Here is a 17,983-nt window from a genome sequence, read left to right as displayed (position 1 = left end):
ACCACAGTCAGAGACTATTGTGCATCGCTGCTTTATTACTTTGGCTACTGGGGGCCCCAGCCCATTTTCCCCATGAGCTCCAAACTCTGGTTGGGCTAAGTTCCCTGGAGCCTCTTCCCTTGGCGCTCAATCCACCGAATCAGGCTGCGGTTCTGGGGGTGGATGCAGACCCTGCGTTGAGACAGGTGAAGCCTGGGAAAGGAAAGGTTCAAAGATACGGTCATAACTGGGGGGATGAGGGTGAGACCCAGGAGTTAGAGGCAAAGGCCAGATGAAAACCTGAGTTGGCATCAGAATTAGCAATTGGGATGGGGTTGAAATCAGCATCTGGGGTTGGGACTGAGGTCAGAGTCAGGGACAAATCAGGGGCAGAATCAAAGCTCACACGAAGGCTTGGAGGTGACAGTCTCCGTCAGCTTCTTGAAGTTCCACTCGGATGACCCTCCTCAGTAGCTTGTTTGGAAGTGGCTGTCGGTAGAGCTGAGTACAGCATGCAGTGCTGAGTGCCAGTGGGAATGCTAGGGGAACAGGACCATGTGTTCAGAGGGCTTCTGACCCCAAACTCCATCAGAAGGTTGGAGGCTGGGCTTCCTGGGCCCCTCTCCCTCCATCGCATTCACCCAAACCCGGGCCTTCTAGACCCCGACTCACTCACCTCCTCCAGGGTCTGGGCTCAGGAACAACAGGAGCAGCAGGAGGCTGCTGGTGGGTGAGGGCCCCTTCATGATGCTCAGCCTGGATAATTCCTTCTCTCTCCTCCTCCCCTACCTTTTATCTGGGTGCCTTTTATACCTGGGGCACCAGGTGAGTCAGCCGCAGGTGAAGATGTATTGCTCATCTTGTGACATTCCTGGGCTCTAATTACCACAGACCCCTCCTTTTTTAGGACTGCCGTTTTCCATGGGCTCCTAAGTCCTGGGCAGAGAAGCTGGGGAGATGGGTTATGCACGTGGGGGCTAATGGTACAGTAAGGGGGGCAGAGGATCCACAGTGGCATCCAATGAGGACATTCACCCTCATACCTGTAGTTACACGTTCACAGTCACACCTCAGTCACTGGATCAACCTCACATGGTCAGACAACCCCAGACAGAATCATATAGCTCCAGTTATACTCAAAGTTGCACTCCCACACAGTTGTTTTTTCACAATCATCCCGCCACACAATCACACTAGCACAGCCAAATTCTGATGGGGGCACTGTGGGTAGGGTGGGAGCACAGGGCAGGCTGGCATCAGCTTGCTTTCCTTTTCCCCTCCCTGTTTTCTGTCCTAGCCTGCTTGTCTTATCAGCAGACATTGATTGGAATGGGTCCCAAAAACCTTTTGGCTGAGTCGTCGTCTCACCTGGGCTAGTCACATTCAGAGTGAGAAGCTGGGAGAAGTCCCTTTTGGGTGGTAATGCGGTGCCTTGGGGATAACGGAGGTGGGGGTTGCTTTCCCAGGAAGATGAGACAGAGGAAGGATGAGGTAGATAAAAGCGCACATGCGGGAAGATCAAAGTTCTTTGGTGCCAGGTTGCTGCTGTCAAACAGATAAAAGACCCAAGAAATCTTACCTTCCTGTTTTTGCCAAGTCCTGTTCCAGAGGTGCCAGCCTTCTACCAGCAGGGGCCTGGGGCTTCCAGTCCTTGGCTTCTTGAGACATCAGATTCCAGAGCTCAATTATCTCTCCTTTATTCTATTCAAATTCCTGTTTCTCTCTATTGTTGGCCTGGAAGATGCCCCCCACCCACCCCACGCCACCACACACACACACAACCAACCCTTACACCCTTTGCATCCCATACTCTTGCTGAAACCCCAAGCTCCCATCTCCTTCCTGTCCCTTCTCTTTTAATCCTGTATCCAGCCCTTACCTCCTCTTCCCCTTAATCCCTCCACCCCAATGCAAAGCTATGCCTCCTCTTCCTCCTCCTGTCCTTTCCAAGAAGCTGGGACCAGCAAAGGGTGGGGGCAAGCTGCTAAGTTTAGTGCCCTTGGCCCCTTGAAGAATTTCCCACTCTGTGTCTGGAGATTTCAACCCTCCTGTCCTGCTCTCTATGTGAAATGTAACCTGAGTCATAACTCAATAATCCAGCCCTTATCAGGTTGTTTCAAGGATGCCGTCTGCAACCTTGTGCTCTGTGACCAGCTACCTACCCTCTAGGGGGCAGGCCTACTCTTGGGACAGGGACTCACACTTCCCTGGGCATCTTCCTGGTGCACCAATCAGAAGGGACCATCAGTTCCCAGAATAGGGACTAATTCCCTCCCAGGCTGAACCACTTGAGCTTCTTCTCATGCTCCTGTCCAGGTTAAGGCTCAGAGGTCCTTCCCTGGAGTCTGTCTTGTGGATATTCAGGAAGTCTGAGTATCCTGAGGATTCTGAGGTTTAGGTCCAGGGTTGGACCAGGGTGCTCCACTTTGGTCAGGGTTCTTGATGCAGACATTGTGAGGAAATGCCTCAAGAGCCTACACGTCCATTCTTGAGGGTGGCCACAACCCAGAGGTCACTCATCTTGGAATTTCTAATACCAGAGGCCTTACAGTCTTTTACCCACCCTCCAGTCTGGACTTGTGCCCCAGAGCTTGGTGCAGCCACTAAGGCACCATCATCTTGTCACAAATCTTCATCAGCTGGCTGTCTGTCACACACCGTGTAGTCTTTCCCAGACCAGTCAGTCCAGAGGGCTTGGAAGGAAGAAACCAAGTCTTCCAGATATGTACCCCTCTCTCCCCTCTGGCTTCTCCAAAGACAGGGCCAGCTATAGCCTGCTATGGCAGGGTTGGCCCCAGGCTAAAAGCCAGCTCTGCCCTCACTCAGAAACTGAGCTTTCTCTTTAGCTTAATTCTTGGTGCCCTCCCTGATGCTGGGGCGAGTCCCTAATTGAAAGCAGGTCCCCTAGGAGTCCCTGACCCTTCATCGCTTTAGGAACTAGTGGATTTCAGGCCAACTAGATGACAAGACAGACAAGGAAGGTAGGGAGCAGGGGCCACTAGGTTCTCCTAGGGAGGTAACATGTGGGGGACTGATGCCAAGAATCTTTGTACTTCATTTATTTATTTATTGGCTGTGCCACACTGGCATGCAGGATCTTAGTTTCCCAACCTGGGATGGAACCTGTGCTCCCTATGGTGGGAGTACACAATCTTAACCACTGGACCATCAGGGAATTCCCTGATGTCAATTATCTTTAAACTTGGGATCAGACTGGAGGAGCCAGTAGCTGGGGTGTTAACTGTAGGAAAGACCTTCAACAGTTCTAAGTCATTCCCCTATGGCAGGCTGACAGTACAGCTTCTATGAATCTTTCCCTCCTCTCACAGCCTACTTCCTACAACTATGGACTTGAAAAATATTTTAGATCCTCTCCCAGGAGAAGATTCTTCAGACACTTGGCAAAGTCCTGTCTAGGAGGAAGGTGGCAGCAGAGAGCTGGGGTTGTGAGACTTTAGGGATGCGGGGATCAGGTTGGGAGGAGGACCAGGTCAGGATTATTCAGTTCCCTCCAGACAAGACACTCAGAGTGATGAGTGTGTGTGTGGCGGGGTGAGGGATTAGGTGGTGGAAGGCAGTCATTGATAGTAAGGGGAGGTTGATTCTGATGAGGGACCCTTAGGAGTAATGGGAGCCTGTACACGGAGGGGCACTCTATCAGGGAGAGAGGCCCTGTCAGTAAGGAAACACCCGGCGTGGAGAGGGGCTCCCAGCCCGAATGGCGGCAGCGGCGGCAGAGTCAGCAGGGCAGCACGGTGGCTCGGGTTTAAATCTTTAATGCACCGGCTGGCTGAGCAGTGGCGGCAGGGGTGCGGCGGGGGAGGCTGCGGCCGGAGCGCTGGGGAGCAGTGCCCAGGCCGTTTGACAGACAGCTCATCAGGCCCCGCAGAGGCTCCAGCTTCTGCTCCCGAGGGTGCGCCGAGCTGTGGGGCGACCCGACACTGGCATGAGATGGGGCGGGGGCTCCCAGCTTCCCCCCGATCGGTTCTCCCGGAGTGAGCTTCGCCCATTCCCCGGGCAGGTCCGCGGTATCGCAGCCCCCTCACCTCCGCTCCCTTCGCCACATGCGCAGCCAGGGGAAAAAGTAGAAGCAGCCCCAGTAGATCCTGCAAAGAGAAGGTAGAGCCGGGCGGGGCGGAGTGGGGCTGACCCCACAGACTCCGCCCCTTGGACGCCTGGCTCCTCTCTTGGAAGGCTTCGCCCCGCCCCTAGAGGCGGTTCTCGATAGCCCACGCCCCTAAGAGGCCCCACCCCTCCCGCTTCTCCCGCCCCCAAAGAACACGCGCCCTCCCAACCCCCCAACCCCGGAGCGGCTTAGGTTCCTCCTCCGCAGAACCCCGCCTCCACTCACTCCTCCTCCGCCTCCAGCGCCACCTCGTATCTCCTCAATCCCGACATGTCCTGGGTTCCGAACGTCTCCTGGGGAGCGGCATGATTGGATCAAGAATTCCCCAACCCCAGGTCCCCTTCTCTGTCATTCTGTGGACAAGACTGACTTGTTCTCGGGTAATATGAGACAGGTGCCCTGGGAAGACTCGGGACGGGGCTGAAGATCTGGGAAGCACTAGACATTAAGGGATTGGGAGGTCGGTCACCTCGGGGGCATGGGGCATTTAGGTAGATAGGGCTTGGAGGTCATAGGGCCGGGATATTTGGGGCCCCGGGTGAGGATTTTCGGGGGATAGGGTCACCTGCAGGGGGGCTGAGGGGTCGGCGCAGCCTAAACGCCCACCCTCCCTGGCTCCACCCCGGAAGCAGACCTTTACGTTACGTCACAGTGACAGCGTCACGCTCTAGGGGTGGGGCTTACCTATTACCCGGAAGGGGCGGAGCCATAGCATCTCTTCGGGGGAGGCGGAGACCAGATGTCACACTAGGAGGTGGAGCCAGAGCCTATATCTAAAGCTGGGAGGGGGTGGTGTGGGGAGAGTCGGTATTTATTATTAAGGTGCAGGGCACAGAGCCCTCTTTTATAAGGATGGAGCCAGATTTTGGAGCTCCACCCTGGGAAGACAGAGACCTCAGCACCAGGCAGCAAGAAAAGAGCTTTGGGACGCTGTCCTGTACTGTTTTACCAATCCCCTTTCCTCTCCATCTTGGCTTCTGCTCTGACAGTTGCCTTTCTTGTCTGACTCATTCTATATATATGGTACTGGGCAAAGGAGGAATAGGTCTCCAGAGAGGGCCCAGTTTAGACAGGCCAGGCTCTAGGAATGCTTGTTGGTTGAGTGGCACGGGTCAACAGCCCTTCCTCTCTGAACTGAGACCTCGTTTCCTGAGATTTTTGTTCCTGCAGTCATAACCAATATTTATTAAGTGACTGCTCTGTGCTGGGTAATGTGTGTGGATATGAGGAAACAGCAGTAAAGAGGACAGGCACAGACAGATTCTGCCCTCAGAGAGCTTATCATCTGGGTTGGACCTGCACAGGGTGGGGTGGGAGTGGGGGTCAAAAGAGACAATAAAATTACATAGAGGAAGCTAACTGGCTGGGGGCTGTAGAGGCTATTCGACTAAAGGCAGGAAAGAGCAATTAACTTAGTGTGGAAGGTTGGAAATAGCTGCCCTAGTTGGTCTGGGGAGTCTGGGAGAGAGCCTTGTGGCTGGACAGTATGGGAGAAAATGACCAGAAATGAATGAAGTAAAAGTTCTTAAGCTGAAGTGTGGAGAATGAATTCACCTCTCTTCTTCCTACCACCCCACACTCTTTTTGCCCTCTTGTACCTACCTTCCCCTCTTGGACTACATACAGACAGGTGACAGATAAATCCATTGATGCCAGTTGGAAGCATTGCAGTCTGGGCGTGGAGAGGCTGTGCCTTTACCACACTCATCCTTACTAATACTTGCTCTTACATCCACAGTGACACTCCTGCCCCCGCAGCCAAGTCATGTCTGCAGGAGGCCTGGTCCCCACTGCTTTGGTGATTCACATCCATTCACTCAGATGCAGGGCTCTGTCTATTGTACAATAATTTGGCCTTTAGGCCAAATTAGGGAGACACTACATCTTTGAAATATCCCAACTAATACAAGTTCTTTGTTATTTGTGAGCCCTTTGGGTCACACCTGAATTTATGCTAAGAGATGAGGTGACTTGGGATAGAGGCTGGTCAGCAGAAAGACCAACCATATCATTGCAGAATTGAGGCTTTGAGCCAACCTGGCTGGGGAGATTGAGTTATGTCACCAACAATTCATTCTTGCCTATGTTTGAAATCTCAATAAAAATTCTGGACATCAAAGTTTGTGACCTTCCTGGTTGGTGAACACGTACTGTTGGCGAACAGGTACTGGGAGGGTGATGTGGCCTTTGTGTCTCCATGGGGAAAGGGCATGGGAGATCTGCATTGAAATCCTCCTTGTGTGTCTTTCCATTTGGATATTCCTGATTTGTATTCAGTTCAGTTCAGTTGCTCAGTCGTGTCCCACTGTTTGCGACCCCATGAACTGCAGCACGCCAGGCCTCCCTGCCCACCACCAACTCCTGGAGTCCACCCAAACTCATGTCCATCGAGTCGGTGATGCTATCCAACCTCTGTCTTCCCCTTCTCCTCCTGCCCTCAATCTTTCCCAGCATCAGGGTCTTTTCCAATGAGTCAGCTCTTTGCATCAGGTGGCCAAAGTATTGGAGTTTCAGCTTCAACATCAGTCCTACCAGTGAACACCCAGGACTGATCTCCTTTAGGGTGGACTGGTTGGATCTTCTTGCAGTCCAAGGGACTCTCAAGAGTCTTCTCTAGCACCACAGTTCAAAAGCGTCAGTTTTTTCCGCTCAACATTCAGAAAACTAAGATCATGGCATCGGGTCCCATTCAGTTCAGTTCCGTTCGGTCACTCAGTCGTGTCCGACTCTTTGCCACCCCATGAATCACAGCATGCCAGGCCTCCCTGTCCATCACCAACTCCTGGAGTTCACTCAGACTCACGTCCATTGAGTCAGCGATGCCATCCAGCCATCTCATCCTCCGTCATCCCCTTCTCCTGCCTCCAATCCCTCCCAGCATCAGAGTCTTTTCCAATGAGTCATCTCTTCACATGAGGTGGCCAAAGTACTGGAGTTTCAGCTTTAGCATCATTCCTTTCAAAGAAATCCCAGGGCTGAACTCTCAGAATGGACTGGTTGGATCTCCTTGCAGTCCAAGGGACTCTCAAGAGTCTTCTCCAACACCACAGTTCAAAAGTATCAATTCTTCAGCCCTCAGCCTTCTTCATAGTCCAACTCTCACATCCATACATGACCACTGGAAAAACAATAGCTTTGACTATTGCTTCCTGGCAAATAGATAGGGAAACAGTGGAAACAGTGGCTGACTATTTTTCTGGGCTCCAAATCACTGCAGATGGTGATTGCAGCCGTGAAATTAAAAGATGCTTACTTGGAAGGAAAGTTATGACCAACCTAGACAGCATATTAAAAAGCAGAGACATTACTTTGTCAACAAAGGTCCATCTAGTCAAGGCTATGGTTTTTCCAGTGGTCATGTATGGATGTGAGAGTTGGACTATGAAGAAAGCTGAGCACCGAAGAATTGATGCTTTTGAACTGTGGTGTTGGAGAAGACTCTTGAGAGTCCTGCTTTATTAAAAACTAGTTGTGAGTATAGAACTTCTGAGTTCTACAAGTCATTCTAGTGAACTCTTGGATCTGAGTTTGAGAAACTCCTGGACTTGTAGCTAGTCAGAAATGCAGGTGGCCTGAGGACCCCACTTGTTGCTGGCATCTCAAGCAAGCTTGTTGGGATTGTGCCCTTAAACCTGTGGAATCTAATGCTAGATCTGGCTGGTTCATGTCTAAATTGAATAGCAGTTGAAAGAGCTCCTGGGCTTCCCTAGTGGCTCAGCGGTAAATAATCCATCTGCCATTAAAGGAGACACAGGTTTGGTTCTTGGGTCGGGAAGATCCCCTGGAGAAGGAAAAGGCAGCCCACTCCAGTATTCTTGCCTGGGAAATCCCATGGACAGAGGAGCCTGGTGGGCTACAGTCCATGGGGTCACAAAAACTCAGACAGGACTTAGCAACTAAACAACAAGAATTACTAGCAGAATACCTTTCCACTGAATACACTCCCCACTCTCTCCATCTGTCTGGGTGAGCCTCTTTTCCCTTTCATAATTTGCTGTTCCCATAGCTTCCCTGTTCCCATTTCCCACTGCTTGTCTTTAGCTCTGAGAATCTCAACATGCAACTTTTTGGACAAGGGAAGGGGACTGAATTGCCCTATTAGGGGAAGGTTTGCAGTGTCATCCTCTTGAAGGCATTTGAAAATCAATTTTTTTCTTTTAATTTATTTATTTTGGCTGCGTTGTGTAGCATGTGGGACCTTAGTTCCTGACCAGAATCAAACCTGCGTTCCTGCCTTGGAAGCTCAGAGTCTTAACCACTGGACCACCAAAAAAGTCTCTTGAACCTCAGTTTTAAAGCTAAGGGTCAGGGCTTAGTTCAGAATTAGAGATCAGAGCAAGAGGGTTGCCTCCGTCTTTCTCAGGTTTCTGCTCACTCCTACCTCTTCTCTGCGGTCCTAAGACTACTGGAGTGGGAAAGATGGCACCCAGCTGGTCCCCTGGATTCCCTGAGGACAATCACAAGTAGCAGGTTAAGCCTGGAGAAAGTCTCCTCCCAGGTGTCCCTAAGCCCATCACAGTGCCTACACATCCATTGTCTGAGACATATTCCTCTCTTGGCTGAGCAGGGCTAAAGCAAAGGTTCTTTGGAAGCAGGTCTAGGTCTCGGGGCCCTAGGCTCTACCTCTTGGCCCAGCCAGTACTGTCCCTCTCCCCCACTATTTCCCTAGGCTCCAAGCTGAGCCTAGGCAGCGGAAGGAGCATAAGGGCAACCTGACTTAGAACACCCCCTTCTGCCATGACTTCCCTATCCTCGGAATTGGGAGGGGATTTCTGAGGAGAGGGGCTGGTCGATTCACAGAGACACAAGAAAACTAGAGATGAAGATGGGGAGCAAGTGTTTCCCTAACCTGATCAGAGGGACCCAAGAGACAGACCAGAAGAGGAGACCTCTCAGGAGACACCAACTGTGGAGTTCTGTTTTGTTTCCCATTCCCAGCCCTAAAGCATATGTTGTGACAAACCTAACTGTGGGCCCATTTTTATCTTTCCGTCATCCATCCATCCATCCATATGTCTGTATGTCTCCCCATCTTTGTCTCTTTATTCACCCATCTTGCCTTTCATCTATCTTTTCACATCTTCATCTTCATTTATTCATTTGTATGTTTAAACACTGGAAGGACTGATGCTGAAACTGAAACTCCAATACTCTGTCCACCTGATGTGAAGAGCCAACTCATTGGAAAAGACCCTGATGCTGGTAAAGATTGAGGGCAGGAGGAGAAGAGGGTGACACAGGATGACATGGTTGGATGGCATCACTGATTCAATGGACATGAGCTTGAGCAAACTCTATGAGGTCATGAAGGACAGAGAGGCCTGGTGTGCTGCAGTCCATGGGATTGCAGAGTTGGACACGGCTTAGTGGCTGAACAACAACAACAATATTTAACCATTATCCATCTATTAGTACATTCATTCATTTATCAAGTTATGGTAATTAATGTTTGTTGATACTTAAGTGCCATGCACCATGCTAAATGCTTTAAAATAATTTTCTCATGGCAGATCTCTGAAGTAGAATGCTGTGATATTTTTTGTTCATGCAGACATTTTTCTATACTCCTTTTTCTGGCTTCTTTAGAGAATTTCTCTCTCACTTCATGTGGTCCTGGTGGCTTTATCAGTCATAGTGTTCTGATCAGAGTAACTCATTGCCTGGCCACTGTAATATATTGAAGAACTGAGTTTATGTCACAAGCACAGTTCAAAGCTTTGCATGAGATTTGATGTTAGGAGAAAGAGAGCCTGTATTTTGGATCACTTACTGTTACAGATTTAGACTTGAGGCTTTCAGTGGCCATATTTTCTGCTGCTAGAAGATAACTTGTTTATAATAGGAATAAGGCCCCCACATAAAAAGGATTAGAGAGAAATCAGGTTAAAAGATGGAGATAATATCATTTGAATCCCTGGGTCCAACCAGGGCTGAAGTAGACTAAATCTTAATCTGTGATATGACATATTTAATTTTTTGCTTAAGCTATCTTAAGTTGGGTTTTGTCATTTTCAACAGAAAAAGCCCTGGATAATGATCATTGTACTATTATCCCCATTTTACAGATGAGGAACTAAGACGCAGAAAGATTAACTTGCCCAATGTTTCACTGCTTATAAATGGCAGAAAACTGGTACCTATTTAGAGAAAAACTCTGAAATACTACCTATATATGTCTGTCCATCTGTTTGTTCATCCATCCATCTATTGATCTATCCCATTTATTTATTTATCTGGTCACCCTTCAATGCTAAGACACCAAGGGCAATAAGACTTGTTAACTCCCATTTGAGGCTGGGTTTGGATCAGAGGTTAGCAAACCTTTTTGATAAAGGTCTAGATAATAAATAAGGTTTTACAGGCCGTACTGTCTCTGTAGCCCCAAAGTAGCCATAGACAATACGTAAATGATTAGGCATGACTATATTCCAATAAAGCTTTATTTACAAAAACAGGCAGCAGGCTGGCTGGGCCATAGCTTGCCAATCCCTGATCTGGATCAATGGGGAAGATGCATACATTCTGTCATTGTTGGGGACATGAGTAAGGAATGGAAACCTATATCCCTTGCATTTGCCATTACTCATGTAGTGGAAACAACAGAATTTTTTACTCAAACTCTTGTATTTGAATCCAATTTTAGAACCCAGGACGGTCAAGGAAATGGGATCTGTAAAATGGGAATAATTTGTATCTTGTGAGGTAGTCCATGTGCCTGACTCACAGTGGGTGGGTGTTCAGTGGTGCTTAGGTCCATCCCCCTTTCTCATTTATCACCTCCCATGAATTACCAATATCAGAAGGCCTCTCTGTTTTTAGGGTGTCTGGAATGCAGTAAGGTTCATGTAGTCTGGCTTGCTGAACTCAGGAGCTTCTAAGAATGAGCTTTAACTTCTAAGAACGAGCTTCAACTTCTAAGAACGAGCTCTCATGCAAGTTATATAGATTAAGCTCTTGCATACTCCAAATTTCTTTTTAGTAGCTCTACCTCAACTATTTAAAATAAATAATTTTATTTATTTATTCATGTATGGCTGTGATGGGTCTTCCCTGTTGCACTTGCTGTTTTCTGGTTGTGGCAAGTGGAGGCTACTCATCACTGTGGTGCACTGGCTTCCTATTGCCGTGGCTTCTCTCCTTGCGGAGCCCAGGCTCTAGGAGCATGGGCTCAGTTGTGCCTCACGAGCTTAGCTGCCCCGTGGCTTGTGGGATCTTTCCAGATCAGGGATCAAACCAGTGTCTCCTGTATTGGCAGGCAGACTCTTTACCACTGAGCCACCAGGGAAGCCCCTACCCCATCTCTTATCTGCACTGTTCCAAAACTACAACCAGCCTGCCAGTGCCTAGCAAAATAAAAGGCTGTCTAGTCAACAGTCCCCATTAGGACTTCCCTAGTTGTCTAGTGGTTAAGAATCCACCTGCCAATGCACGGGACACAGGTTCAATCCCTGGTCTGGGAGGATCCCATATGCTGCAGGGCAGCTAAGCCCATGTGCTGCAACTACTGAGCCTGCACATCTGGAACCTGTGCTCTGCAACCAGAGAAGCCACAGCAACGGGAAGAGTGAGCTCCACAACTAGAGAGTAGCCACCACTCACCACAACTAGAGAAGGCCCACGGACAGCAAGGAAGACCCAGTGATAGCCAAAAATAAAATAAATAAATTAATTAAAAAGAAATACCTTCTTTTATTAAGTCCACAATTCAGGTTATTACCCTGTTTCCCCAGTAGCTTTTTAACCTTTTCCTTCCAAACAAATACCCTTCTCTAAGAGGAAAGATTATGTCCGTGTGTTTTTCTGTGCCTGCTCCCATGACAGTGTGTGTGTAGTAATGTATGTGTGTCTATATGTGCCCTTGTATCCACCCTGTGATTATGTACTTAAGTGTCTGTGGTGTGTCCTTGATAGATGTGAGTGGTTGGCTGTGTGTCTGATTATGTGCCTGTATATGTGTGGGGGTATGGACATATGCATGTGGGTAAAGGTGACCCACCTGTGTGTTCATGTGTATGTGTGTGTACGCACACGTGCGCACACGCACACACACACACAGAGCAGGCGTAAAATGTTAACCAGACGAACTGTTTAATCCATCTATTGACCTCACATGGCCTGCAGAGGGCATCAGCGCATAGGGAAATGGGGTGTGAGGCTCCTGGCCTGAGTGCCAGCCTCCTGGGGCCTCCAGAGGGCGTCTCGTGTACAGAGAAAATGGAATGTGTGGCTGGTGGAAGTGGGGCTCTAGCCTGAGGAGCCTGGGCCCTCTTTATGCCAGAAAGAAGCTGGAAATGAGCAAGAAATCAGATGACTCAGCTTCTGGAAGTCCCCGATCCAAGGAAGGGGTCTGCTTCACTGCTCCAGCGTTATTCTCCAATCCCTCTATCCCTACCCAGAGGGTCCTGGCCCAGCCTACAGGGCAGAGGTGGCCCTTCAGTTCGGGTGTGGGTAGTTGTTGCACAGGACTTCTGGTGGTGACGGTACATCAGAAGGGGAAGGGAGTCTTGAGCAATTGAGCACCCTCCTCCGTTGACTCCTGCCCTCTGGAGCTTCATGTAAAGCCCCGACCAGGATTTCCTGAACACCCGCTCTCTTTCATTTTCTGTAGTTTGGGCCACTCTGGGCCCTAGTGTTTCTAGGCTTGAACTGAGCTTTCTCAGGAGAAGTGCGGGAGACAAGGGTCTCTGAAATCAAGCAGAAGGTGGCCTGTGTGGCTGGTGATGGTGTCCAGCGCCAAGAAATAAGCAGCAGCAGCAGAAGCTCTCACGTTGCCCTTGAAGAAGCAAACTGCCATGTTGTGAAGAGGGCCATGGAGCAGGGAATTGCAGGCAGTTCTAGGAACTCAGGGCTTCTGTCCTAAAACCACAACCGTCAACACCCAGTGAATTTGGAAGAGAATTTCCGAGATGAGATGGCAGCCTGGCTGACACCTGAGATCAGCCTGATGAGACCCCGAGCAGAGGACCCAGTTAACCTGTACCTGAATGTTGGCCCACAGAAACCGTGAGATAATACATTTGGGCTGTTTGAAGCTGCTAAATTTGTGGTGATTTGTTACACAGCAGCAGAAAACTAATATAAGAAAGAAATAATAAATTCTAGTTAAGCCCTAGGACTAGTTCCAGAACTACTGACTACAGCTTTTATTCATATTTCCTTCCTGGCTGTGTAATTCCTTATTTCTTTAACTGACTCCTATTTTCTTTCATTCCCCCTTTATTCCATTCTTTTTTTTTTTTAATGAGAGGTTTATTTCATTTATTTGTTTATTTCCCTATTTATTTACTCTGTTTTTGGCTGTGCTGGGTCTTCGCTGCTGCGTGTAGACTTTCTCTGGTTGTGGCAAGTGGGGGCTACTCTCTGGCTGGCGTGCATGTCTTTCTTGTGGTGGTGGCTTCTCTTGTTGTGGAGCACCGGCCCGAGGGACCATGGGCTCAGGAGTTGTGGTGCACGGGCTTAGTTGCCCCCTGGCATGGGGAATCGTCCTGGAGCAGGGATTGAAGTGGTGTACCCTTCATTGGCAGGTGGATTCTTTTATTTTTATTTTTGCCACTTTATTTTTTTTAATTGAAGGATATTTGCTTTGCAGAATTTTGTGGTTTTCTGGCATACATCAACAAGAATTAGCCATAGGTACACTCATAGCTCCTCCCTCCTGAACCTCCTTTCCATCTCCCTCCCCATCCCACCCTTCTAGATGGTAGGTTGACTCTTTTTTTTAAAAAAATATAAATTTATTTATTTTAATTGGAGGCTCATTACTTTACAATATTGTATTGGTTTTGCCATACATCAACATGAATCCGCCACGGGTGTACACATGTTCCCCATCCTGAACCCCCTTCCCTGTAGGTTGACTCTTAACCACTGAACCACCAGAGAAGTTCTATTCCATTCCTGAATACAAGTTGTTGTGGTGATATTACTACCACTCACCAAGATTCTGGTTTGCCTCCCCTCCTGGCAATGGCTCCCTTAAAGTTGGGCATGGGTGTATGACCCACTTTAGCTGGTGAAATGTGTACAGAAATGGTGTGCGTCATTTGTGGACAGGAGCATTTAAGGAAGGGTTCCCCTTGCTGTCTTGCCTGGCTGGAGTCATCATGGAAACATGTGTTGATCTGAAAGAACCTGCCAAGGGATTGAAGCAGCCTGGAATGTTGAGCTGAGCCACCACATGGAGCACAGCTGTGCTAGAGATTGCCTAGACCCACCGCAGGCCTGGTATGTAGGTGGAATAGAATTTTGTTGTGTTCAGCCACTCAGATTTAGATGTCATTTGTTATTGCAGCATCACCCAGCCTGTCCCAGCCAATCAGGTGTGCTGCTGGTGATCACCATGTGTTGTAGAATAGGGAGATGAGATTATAACAAAACTAGAGGAGGGATGGATGTCATTCTGAGTTCTTGGATTTAGATTTGGCTTTTGCTGTAGGATGAATTATGTCCTGTGACCCCAAGAATTTATATGTTGAAACCCTAAGCCTCAATGTGATGGTGTCTAGAGAGAGGGTCTTTTAAGGAGTAATTTAGGTTAAATGGAATCATAAGGGTAGGGCTCTAGTCTTATAGGACTGTGGCCTTCAAAGAAGAGGAGGAAAGAGACAGATCTCTGCCCTGTGATGACATAGTAAGAAGGTGGGCATTGCACGCCAGGAAGAGAGCTCCCAAGAGAAACCTACAGTGCTGGCACCTTGATATTGAATGTCTAACCTCCAAAATGGTGAGAGAACAAATCTTGTTTAAACCATTCAGTCCATGGTATTTTATTATGGCAGCCCAAGCTAAGACAGATGTGGCAATTGCCAAGGCGCTGAAGAGTCTACCTTTGGGGATCAGTGCATCTTTTTGGTTGTATAGACAAAAATGATCTTACATTAGATGATACCCTTAAAATGTTAAGTCTAGGGTTTGGGAAGAAGGATGCATGTTGTTGTTGGAAAGCCATAGGATGAACTATTGAGATATTTATCTTTTTTTTTTTCCACTGCCCACAATCTTAACCCCTTTGTATGTTTGAGGGATTTCCTATTATATTAGTCTCAGTTATCAATAGAGCTTATCTTCCACTGTAGACTCCCCAAAAGATTACATTAGGCTCCCTGAAGCCCAAGATAGTATGTCTTGCTTGCTGTTGTACCACCAGCACCTAGAACAGTGCCTGGTATGAATAAATATTCTGAGTTCCAGACAGTGATGTGGCATCACTTTAGACACAAGGGTTCACCAGGGCTGGGGCTCTATGTCATGGCAGCCTTTAAATCACGCTACATTAACAGATACTCTGACCCTAAGGGGACTCATTGATCCTCTTAGGGCTGCCATGCCAGGAGGTGCCATTTATATGGGCTACATGCAAAAATGGTGTCCTTGTAGCAGCACATTGCTGCCGTCCTGCCTGACAGGCTGGTCTATTTCTGACAGGCATAGTATTTCCCAAGAGGAATGGTGTCCTGATAGTAATGAGGGGACCTTGACATGAATGGAGGTCTTGTCGGGAATGGGGACACCAATATGTATGGGATATCTGCCAGGATTCCTTAATTGATGAAGGGCTTTACAGTGCTGGGCCCCTACAGGTAGGAAGGGGTGCCTTCCTCTTGGGGGAGGATCCTTGAAATCATGGTCTGACAGGTATGAGGTTGGCACGGTGATAGAGGTTTTGATGGTGATGGGTCCAGATTTCCAGTGAGTGCGATTCTGAGATCCAGAACTGTGGGGAGGTGGGGTGGGGTGGGTCCTGTTATCTGGCAGGGCAGTGTTGAAGCTTCTAGGGTTATAGCCGTCCTACTTTGGCTGGACTACTTTGCAGGGCAGCCCACATCTGCTTCCCCTTTTAGCCATGGAAGATTCAATGGTCCTAGGGATAGAAGTGGGGTGGGAGATCTGACTTCCCCATCCACTCTGATCCTCAGACTCCACCCTTACCTTTGTCCTCCTCCCCATCCTGCCCATGCCTGGCCCTTCAGGAGGTGGAAGTAGCTGTCAGAGTGGCTCCTTCCGGAGTCTGATCCCACCCCTGCAGCCCCCAGATGCTCTTCCCTGCAGGGGTTCCAGCAAGACTGGATTAGAGGCCCCTGAGAGGCCTACTCCTTCCAGAAGTCCTGCCCACCAAACCCCTAGACAGGCTCCTATCCCTGCCCTCTGGGTCCCAGCCCTGCCCTCCACTCCCCCTTTCATTTCAACGTTACCAGGTCCTGGCCTCTGCTACTCCCCTGGGAATGGAGGTAAGAAAATAGGCATAGTTGTAGCCTAAGCCCCTTCTCCACTCTCCACTCTTGGGAAAACTGAGGCCTGAGCAGACCTGGAGAACCTGTGCCCACTTTCTCCTGGATGCTCAGGGGAGGCTCCCCTTCTGCTGGAGAGGTCGGCCCAGGAGGCCTCCAAGGGGCATATCTGTGTCTGAGCTCAAGCACTGGGATCCTGCCCAAGGTCTCCAGCTTCTTCTGTCCTTTTTAAAATAAAATATTTATTTATTTGGCTGTGCCAAGTCTTAGTTGCAGCACCCAGGATCTTTAGTTGTGACCTGCAAACTCAGTTGTGGCATATGGAATCTAGTTCCCTGACCAGGGATCAAACCTGGGTCCCCTGCATTGGGAGCATGGAGTCTTAGCCACAGGACCAGCTACTTCTTTTGTGTTTTCCCAGCTCTTCCTAGGAAGCCAAGCCTTTCCATCCAATCTGGCCATCCCAGCTGCCAGCCCTCAGCTCAAGTGATACCTGCCAGGCAGACTTGGACTGCAGTCTCAGCTTTACTACTCACTAGTCGAATGGACTTGAGAGCTCATTCTACCTCTCTGTGCCTCAGTCTCCGCCTATATAGAATGGGATGAGGGATCTCACCTCATAGGGTTGTTTGAGGATGCAGTGATAATGTACATAAAGGACTCAGCTTGGAGTCTGGCCCAAAGCCAGCCCTCAAAGCAGTGGCTCTCGTGTTCTCTGAGGGCCCCTTCCTCAGACCTGCCCCTGCTGTATTATTGCCCATTTTTCACTTAGGAGGTGAGTCACCTCAGCGAGGTGGTATGTGTGGGAGCTAAGAGTACAGATTCTGGAGCTGAACTGCCCAGCTGGGATCCCCCAGCTCTGCCACTTTACTGGCTGTGCAGCGTGGATAAGTTACTTAACCTCTGCACCTCAGTTACCCCAGCTACAACTTAAGAATGATACCAGCACTTGAAGAGCAGTGTCTAGTACTTAGTAAGCACTAGGGGTGTTTTAGCTAGTACTATCAAGCCAAGTCCTCCCACGTGGACAAAGAAAGTCTCAGGGACCATTGAGAAAGTTCTCTGACCAGAAAAGTGCCTGTTTATTACGGCAGAGAGGCTCTTGGAGGAAACTCCCCACTTGGGAGTCTTGCTCCCCAGTGAAGTTCTTATTTCCAGGGTTTTCTGTCTGTTTCTGAGTTTCCCGGATGCCAGAGAAGGGGTTATGTGGTGGGGGCTTGCCGAGAAATTGAACACGAGATGTTGAAAATCTGATCAAAACCGTATGGAGCTGGCTCTGAGCAAACACTTAGCCATGTAACAGAGACAGCCCCGCTGTCTGGAGAACTGGATGTGCTCCAGGTGTGAGTGGTGGTGGGGTAATCGTGGGAAAGGGTCAAGTTTAATTCCATTGTTTGATAATCATTTGTGCGCTAGGCCTTGTTCTGTGCCAGGCTCTGGGCAGAACAATGTTGGCAATGGAGATGGACAGGCCCAGTCCTCTTCACTGGCAACTGTTTCATGGAGTTTTTTTTTTTTGGCTGTTCTCAGCTTGTGTGGTCTGAGTTCTCCGATCAGGGATTGAACTGGGGTTCCAGCAGTGAAAGAGCCAAGTCCTAAGCCCTGGACTGCCAGGGAATTCCCCTGTGGACAGGAAGCTTTTTGTCCACCA

At 49.0% G+C, this 17,983-nt stretch overlaps 2 protein-coding genes across 4 annotated transcripts; both read right to left on the bottom strand.

Annotated features, from left to right (window-relative positions):
* Positions 1 to 15: 15 nt before the first annotated feature.
* CCL27 (C-C motif chemokine ligand 27) lies at positions 16 to 3,904 on the bottom strand. Of its 3 annotated transcripts, none has more exons than XM_042243082.2 (4): positions 1,348 to 2,906; positions 656 to 928; positions 386 to 518; positions 16 to 192 (listed from the first exon to the last, which is right to left on the bottom strand). In XM_042243082.2, exons 2-4 carry the CDS (start codon positions 723 to 725, stop codon positions 96 to 98), a joined length of 300 nt encoding a protein of 99 aa, XP_042099016.1. In that variant the 5' UTR covers positions 726 to 928; positions 1,348 to 2,906; the 3' UTR covers positions 16 to 95. The 3 variants fall into 3 exon arrangements, with proteins under 3 accessions (XP_042099016.1, XP_042099017.1, XP_027820075.1); XM_042243083.2 differs by having other exon boundaries at positions 1,559 to 2,906; XM_027964274.3 differs by having other exon boundaries at positions 656 to 3,904.
* On the bottom strand, positions 3,740 to 4,737 carry LOC114112952 (uncharacterized). Its single transcript, XM_027964275.3, has 4 exons — positions 4,671 to 4,737; positions 4,331 to 4,398; positions 4,026 to 4,085; positions 3,740 to 3,902 (listed from the first exon to the last, which is right to left on the bottom strand). The coding sequence occupies exons 2-4, from the start codon at positions 4,375 to 4,377 to the stop codon at positions 3,746 to 3,748; spliced, it is 264 nt and encodes an 87-aa protein (XP_027820076.1). The 5' UTR covers positions 4,378 to 4,398; positions 4,671 to 4,737; the 3' UTR covers positions 3,740 to 3,745.
* Positions 4,738 to 17,983: the final 13,246 nt, after the last annotated feature.

The sequence above is a fragment of the Ovis aries genome, chromosome 2 (genome assembly GCF_016772045.2).
Source record: "Ovis aries strain OAR_USU_Benz2616 breed Rambouillet chromosome 2, ARS-UI_Ramb_v3.0, whole genome shotgun sequence".
NCBI classification, from domain to species: domain Eukaryota; kingdom Metazoa; phylum Chordata; class Mammalia; order Artiodactyla; family Bovidae; genus Ovis; species Ovis aries.
This window is presented reverse-complemented; position numbering and strand designations above follow the sequence as displayed.